The sequence below is a fragment of the Hetaerina americana genome, unplaced genomic scaffold (genome assembly GCF_022747635.1).
Source record: "Hetaerina americana unplaced genomic scaffold, ioHetAmer1.1.p SCAF_21, whole genome shotgun sequence".
Taxonomy (NCBI): domain Eukaryota; kingdom Metazoa; phylum Arthropoda; class Insecta; order Odonata; family Calopterygidae; genus Hetaerina; species Hetaerina americana.
This window is the reverse complement of record NW_027286775.1, coordinates 3230001-3237174: the sequence shown is the minus strand read 5'-3', so window position 1 is coordinate 3237174 and position 7174 is coordinate 3230001. Positions and strand designations below refer to the sequence as shown.

The 7174-nt window shown below is 35.7% G+C and overlaps 2 protein-coding genes across 2 annotated transcripts in view; one reads left to right on the top strand and one right to left on the bottom strand.

The window, feature by feature from the left end:
• Positions 1 to 941: 941 nt before the first annotated feature.
• On the bottom strand, positions 942 to 5168 carry LOC139688625 (uncharacterized). Its single transcript, XM_071586180.1, has 4 exons — positions 4962 to 5168; positions 4792 to 4864; positions 4498 to 4710; positions 942 to 4222 (listed from the first exon to the last, which is right to left on the bottom strand). Exons 1-4 carry the CDS (start codon positions 5022 to 5024, stop codon positions 3924 to 3926), a joined length of 648 nt encoding a protein of 215 aa, XP_071442281.1. The 5' UTR covers positions 5025 to 5168; the 3' UTR covers positions 942 to 3923.
• Positions 5166 to 7174, top strand: part of LOC139688624 (sorting nexin-4-like) — a 32369-nt gene continuing 30360 nt past the window's right edge. Inside the window, exons 1-5 of the mRNA XM_071586179.1 lie at positions 5166 to 5278; positions 5423 to 5533; positions 5643 to 5749; positions 5824 to 6040; positions 6915 to 7020. Of these exons, the coding sequence (XP_071442280.1) occupies positions 5465 to 5533; positions 5643 to 5749; positions 5824 to 6040; positions 6915 to 7020 (499 nt within the window). The 5' untranslated portion in view covers positions 5166 to 5278; positions 5423 to 5464. The remainder of the gene's footprint in view (positions 5279 to 5422; positions 5534 to 5642; positions 5750 to 5823; positions 6041 to 6914; positions 7021 to 7174) is intronic.

The window sequence follows — 7174 nt, the reverse complement described above, 5'->3', positions numbered from 1 at the left end:
CAAGTAAAGCAAGAGGTCATATAAAATCTTAATGCATTTTTTCTAACCTCCTAACTTGTCACAAAAAATAGCTTTTGACTCAATAATCCCTGTCACCATGTGAAAGGTATTAGAACTCAATTTCTCCTCATCGACTTGCACAGCTCTGGTGATCCATCACTGCAACTGAAACCTGAAAAAAACATTGTCTGCTGCATTGCCACTGACAGATGTGTATATAGTAATCATCTCCCTTGCAGAAAAAGAAGAACACTATCCCTAAACCTCTTTCCCAAGAGAATTATGCAGTTATCAGATGGTCCTTCTGCAGGTATGTGGTGTGTCATAGTAGTCAGATTACTGTGGACATTATCTTGATCTCTCTGGATCATGTAGTACAAAACAATAGTCAACAAGAAACTTAAATAAAAGATAATTTTATTTCTTGAGCAAAAGGAATCATTTATACATCTTCACAACCATATAAATATGAATTCACATAATAGTGTCTTTATTCAGGTACCAATTGATACTACTTTACTAATTCACTTTAAAGTACAAAATCATAGTCACAGGTTTAAAATTCACACTCCTCTAGCATATACTCCATGCTCGTAATCATAGATTTTCAAATCAGCTAATACTATAGGAAGATCTTAGTTTTTCATCATAAAATATCCATTCATTTTATCAAACAATCAAAATGCGTAAGGGATGAGTGGCACAGTTTGAATTTCCACACTTTGGTTCAAATTGTGAAGTTCTGACTCTAACCATATACTCAAGAACATTGCAAAAAGCTGCACTATTGCAAAATGGCTGCTGGTTTCCTTCTGGCTGTGACATTTCAGAAGATACACATACCTTCGTGTTTTCACAATCTCAGGTAAGTTGAAATATTATAGCACAATTCAATTATTTCCGTTTTAGGTCAGAATGCCTCGTAACTGGAGGAAAATAAATCCACCAAAGCACCAGTGGCAAATAATTCCATTTTAGATGCAGTAAAGATGGTTTGTGAGAAGGGGCAAAGTACACATGGGAAAGGCAAGGCATAGTGTAGTTTATTAAGGTATTAGCAAGAGCATTAGCTAATGAATATGTGTCACAGGAACAGCTTTTTTTAAAGCTAATATTGATGGTTTTCTAACCAACCTTAAGAATTGATTAAAAATATAATTAAACAACTCACTGCATTTATAAGAGTAATGAGACATAAGAACATTATAAATTGTCCTCCAAAGGTTTTTGCTGCATGAGGCAAAAAAAAGTTGGACTAGTCACCCTTGGAGAACATGAACAGGTCATCGTACTTTGGCTGCAATTGGGAACAGAGTGCCCCTTTGAGTGAGATATAAAAAATTCTTTCTAAATGGAACACCAACAAACAGCTTAAAATTACATAGTCATAGTAGTTGGATGACTGTGGACATTATCTTGATCTCTCTGGATCATGTAGTACAACACAAAATGCACCATAGAATATCCATCCCATGAATCAGCTTGAGCTTCCTCCGAGACAAGAAAATTGGATTTCTCTAAAAAATATTTGCACCGCTTGGTTCTCAACAATCACGAAAGACATGTAAATACTGAGGTGATAAACAAGTCTAAGAAGAATGGTGTAATTATACTAATATTTCCACTTCATTGCAGCCATCGCTTACAGCCACTTAATGTCTCACTTTATGCATCATTCAAGGCTCATCACAATTGAATGTGTAACACTTGGCTGGTTAGCAATCCTGGATAGACTGTCTCAATGTATCATATTGCTAAACTTTAGCAGGCATATGCACTCGCCCTGACACAGAAAAATTTTGTATCAGGATTCCAGAAGACAGGGACATCTCCAATCAACAATAAACCCTTTTCAAGAAGATGATTATTTAATATCATCAGCTATGGACTGGCCACTGACTTCAACTTCTGCATCACAGCCCATTACACAAATCACTGCATCGTGCAATGGGAATGTGAACATCAGATCACCAATTGGCTCAGTTTTGATTACGGAAGACAAACACCCCTTACCTAAAGCAGAACCACACACAAGGGAAGCAAATGTATGAGAAAGAGAGGCTGCACTTTAATTTTGACCAGCACCCCTAAAAAGGCAGCTGTTGAAACACAAGAAAGAATGGCAAATCAAACATAAAAGCATTTAAGCAAATTTATAGCAGAGAAGAGAGGAAAACCTTTCACTTCGGAACTGTCCTGTGATGACAAGGTTGTCCCATCTCAAGAGATTGATGATGACTATTATACAAACATTCTGCCTGTGATGAAGCAAACAAATACCTTAATTGGGACAAGGCAAATGTTAAGATTGATATAATGCCATCTCAAGAGAGTGATGATGACTATTATACAAACATTCTGCCAGTGATGAAGCAAACAAATACCTTAATTGGGACAAGGAAAATGTTAAGATTGATATAATGCCTTTCTATTAATTACATTTCATATGAAAATGTCACCTTTTTTAAATGAATGTTTATAGTCATGAATATGATAACAGGTTTGATGTGAAGTTCCAGTGCGAAAGAAGGAACGCATTCTAATTTTTTCTTCTCTGAAGTAGAAGACGTCAGCTTTGTATAGAAATAAGACTCTGACATTAAGCTCTCCAGTTTTATCCAAAGGCACAAAAAGAATGAAGTCTTCATTTATTTGTAAATTTGGTTTCACAGCATAAAATATATGGTTCTTTAAGCAGTAAATACCAGCTAATTTTTGGAATAAATTCAAAATTTTCACAAAATCCTGATTCTAGTTTGTGCAAGATTATGTTAAAATTTTAAATTGTTCCTTTTCATGGTGATAAGAACATTGTTTTTTTAACTACACTGGTCATGAAGTTAACTACTTGAATGTACTTGCAATTTTAATTTATGTCTAAATGTTGTCTTACTCTATGTACCATTCCTCCCTTACATTCTCCCACTCCTGTCAAATGGGAGGAGTGGGAATGTGCCATTTGATTATAAATTATTCAACATTTGTTCATCAACGGAAGGTTAAATTCCTCTTTTTATTAAAGCAAGAGGAACATTCAAGTAAACATTCGATCCCAAAATACATACATTTCATCTGAAAATTGTCATAGTAATATTTTTTTTCTAAAATTCATACCTTTCCTCTCCTAAAAAGTTTCTCAAAACAGTGTACATTGTACTGTTTTTAGAAAATTGTTTCAAGCTTGATCAAAATTACAAATTTACACAACTAGATATATTCTACATAAATGGGGCTCCATTAAAGGAGTCAATGCTTGTGTGACGCAGTCAGTAGATACGTACAAATAATCTAACTTCATGTCATTGCAGGCCAATACCCCACTCAATAGTCTACAACAGTAACACAGATGAGGTTGATTCCCTAACCTGAATGTGCATGATGCAGATAACGACTCACAAGGCGTTGTACATACTATCATGATTTATAATAATCTGTGCTTGCAACTGAACAGATAAAAAATAAATTATTAATGATAATTATATGCACCAATTAAGTCAGTCTGGCAGAAAAGTCAGCTATATCAGGACAGTAATCGCAGACACTCAAAACAGAACATTTTGTAAACACCATGAATATAAATAAATATACTTCCCAAATAAAGGTTTACCATCATCTCCAATTACACAAAATATAATAACAACATATCATGGAAATCGTGTTTGGGTATCCATCACAAACTTAAAACACCCTAGTATTCCCCAATGAACTACCAACTATTTATGATAACTTAACAACCATAACAAGTGTATATTACAATGCACTTATTACCTTGTCCTTAAGTTAATCTGGTCCAAGAAAGTCCCTAAGAATTCAACCTAGAGGGCTATGTACAAAAATGCTATTTAGACATTAGGATAAATTAATATCCTGATACATATAATTGAATCTATAAGGGGCTCCTCAATTTAACCCTCTACTTTGTTTTACCTGTGAAGACCTCTGTGAGAAAGAGAGAATATATCATGTTGGTGAGGGTGAGTTGGGGAGCCAAAGAAGGCAGAGCCCCGCCTCAATCGACCAACTCTTGAAGAAGTGGAAGGTTCAGGTTGAGTTGGCTGGGGGACGACATTGGGGTGCACCCCGATTAATGATGACATATGGCTATATAACGTCTGGATAGAGTAATAAACTGCAACACATATAGCCACTATGAAAACTGCAGTGCCCACCATTCCCATTAATACGGACACCAGAACGAATGTAGCCATGGCAAGTATAATTCCTGAAAAAATAATCATCATTCAGCAATGGCCATAAGCTTGAGTGTCTTCTTTAACTGCTAATTTGCTACAATATACCATTGCTATTGGCCTTCATTTATAAAGCGAATGCATACGTTTTCAAAATACACTTGCCTAAATATGCTTGGTTAGTCAAATTTCTTTCAAGAAGCAACCGTCTTATTTAATAAGATTCATTACATACTATAACAGCCAAGCGCTTTCCAACGAGGCAACATTTAAATATGTGCATTAACGAGTTTATATTGAAGCTCACCTTCAAATATGACAAATCCTATTAGAGTTAATACTGCTGAAACGACAGCAAATATAAGATACACCAGAAGTGGAAAGCCGCAGGCGAGTAGGAAGATGCCAACCAATAATGCAACAGGAGGGTGTTCGGTTAGGTAAACCATTGTGTGTTCTGTCATTTCAGGGATGTGGTTGTTTTGAAGCCACAATTCGATTCGGACCCATAACGTATTGGCTGAAAACATTAAAAATAATCATTCTCTTTCAAGAGGTCCAACGACTACAGATAAAAATGAATCTTTGACTAGACACTTACAAAATGACAAGAGTTTTGTCGCCATCCAGAGTGCTGTCTTTGTAAAGACTGACTGCTGTTGACCCCCACATCCCTTTAAATGGAAAAAATTCGAACGGAGAAGATCAATGCCAACCTCATATATATGGAATAATAATTTTCAACCGTATGGCAAAGCGGGAGGGACTTACGGCTTGCATTATGTTCAGTAGCTCATTAATGTGATTAAAGCTTTCGTCGGGATTTTCGTGCATTTTAGGGAGTAAAAACAGCTACTTAGGAACCCTCGTAACGTTTCGCAATAAATATATAAAAATATTTGTTTACAATCATGCGCTACCTAGTAGTAGATATGCTCGACGGGTCGGTTATTCGAGCGGGTCGAAATGTTATGTAGCTGAATAACAAAGTAGCGGAATGCGCTAGACTATCACCGTGAAACTTACTGAAACGCTCGGATAATTTAATTCCGTTAATGTATTGAAGTCTTGTGATCAGGACTGAAAAGGTATTATTATAAATAATGAAGAAAATCACATGTATGCTGTAGTTGAAACACTGCGCTTTCATTGAAATTATCACAGCAAAAACGAAGGCTCTTAATAGTTGAAATTCTTGTCGGTGGAGTTAACCCGGTGTAACTGCCATTCAGTGCCCAGTACATCCTACTATCTCAACTAAAATAAGTGATTTAATGGAGACTGATGATTTCTGTAAAATTAAATCTAAATTTCCTGAGAGCGATGGAGACAAGAAGGTTAAGGTATCATGTGCCAGAGTACTAATTTTCATCTTTAATTAGTTTAGCATTTGTGGCAGTTAACAGATTGTTCACCATAACTGTTAACCTTTAAGTTGTCATTTCAATTTAGGACTGTTTGCTGGACCACATGGAAATCAGCGTATCGGAAGCAGAAAAAAGAGCTACTGGTACCTTGAACATTCGAGATTTCTACACGGTTTACCTAATCGAGACAAAGTAATACGCCTTTTATATGTGATCATTGGCATTTGAATGTTGCGTTATACTAATTTGCTTAATCGTGTTCCTAGAGTGACCGACAGTGAATGGAAAGGTACCCTTGTCAACTCATGCTCCCTTTGGAGGCGTTATAGTGAGTTCGAACTATTGCGGTCCGACTTGGAAATGTCATACCCATATATTGTAATGCCTACTCTACCTGAGAAGAAAGTGATGTACGCTTGGCAGAAAGCGGCGACGGATACATTCGACCCTGATTTCGTGGACCGGAGAAGAGTTGGCTTGGAGGTACGTTGATGGAACTTCAGAATTTTGCAATGCGTATTGATTTCATAAACTTAAATTATCTCATTTCTATTCTTTTCATCATCATCAAACTAAATTGCCCTGTTATCTTTCTAGAGTGAAATTTAGGGCAATCGCACAAAGCGCATTACCAAAATATAAAGCAACAACCTGATACATATGAGGCCAGATTAAATTTTTTGTTGTTTTTAATATATTAATTTGTGTTGGCTGAAGAAATTTTTACTGTAGATATATTTTTTACGAGTTTAAGGGTGTTAAAAGACTGAATTCTTTCATGGGGGACTTAATAACTTAACTTAATAGGTTCTTTATTACAATGCTGTTAAGTGTTATCAAGTTTTAATGTCCATTTTATGTCGTAAGTCATTGTTTTGAATGTTAGCATTTGTCGTTTAAGGGTAGAAATGTTCATAATGTATAAGCTGGAAAGTGAAAAACCAATTTAAGCTCAGGCATGCATATGATTTGAAGAAAACTTTCAAGGAGATGGGGACTCCATGTTTCATACCCCCCTTTCTGCAAGAAGAAGTAATCATTTAATGGGCTCAGGACTACCTCCAAAAGATTATGCCCATGCATGTGACTAATAATTTTGAAAATATATCGCATGTAACACTGCTATCAAGAAAGTATACAGTATTTTCAAATTCATTTAGCCCGTTTCCAATGAAGTTCAATTTGACCAGGACAACTATGAAAGAAAGGCGAAAGAACTTGGTTGATTCCACTGTTCCAAAACTTCCATCGACAGCGTGCATATATAAAGGCACATCACACTTAATTTAAAATTTATTGAGTTAGCTAATTGGTTTATTATTGTTCACAATTTTCCTCATCTCCTCTTTCTTTTCAGAGTTTTCTTCTTCGAGTTGCATCACACCCAATTCTTTCACATGATGCATTATTTATGAGCTTTCTTCAAAAGGAAGATGGTTGGAGAGAGACTTTAAAAGAAACGGGTAAGTTTGAAGTCATTCACTTTTTTGCTTCATTGTACCAACAGTTGTCAACCCTTGTTGAATGTTTATTTTTATTAGCCTGTGGGAATTTTTCAAATTCTGGGATTACAATATTAAGTTAGGGTCATATTTTTTTTCGTCAAATTTGTTTGTG

Excerpts from the sequence above, each read along its gene's own strand:
- LOC139688625 (XM_071586180.1), bottom strand. The coding sequence starts at position 5,024 with ATGCACGAAAATCCCGACGAAAGCTTTAATCACATTAATGAGCTACTG. Across the intron at positions 4,865-4,961 it reads TACTGAACATAATGCAAGCC|GGATGTGGGGGTCAACAGCA; the intron begins GTAAGTCCCTCC and ends TTCCATTTAAAG. Across the intron at positions 4,711-4,791 it reads GACAAAACTCTTGTCATTTT|CCAATACGTTATGGGTCCGA; the intron begins GTAAGTGTCTAG and ends TAATGTTTTCAG.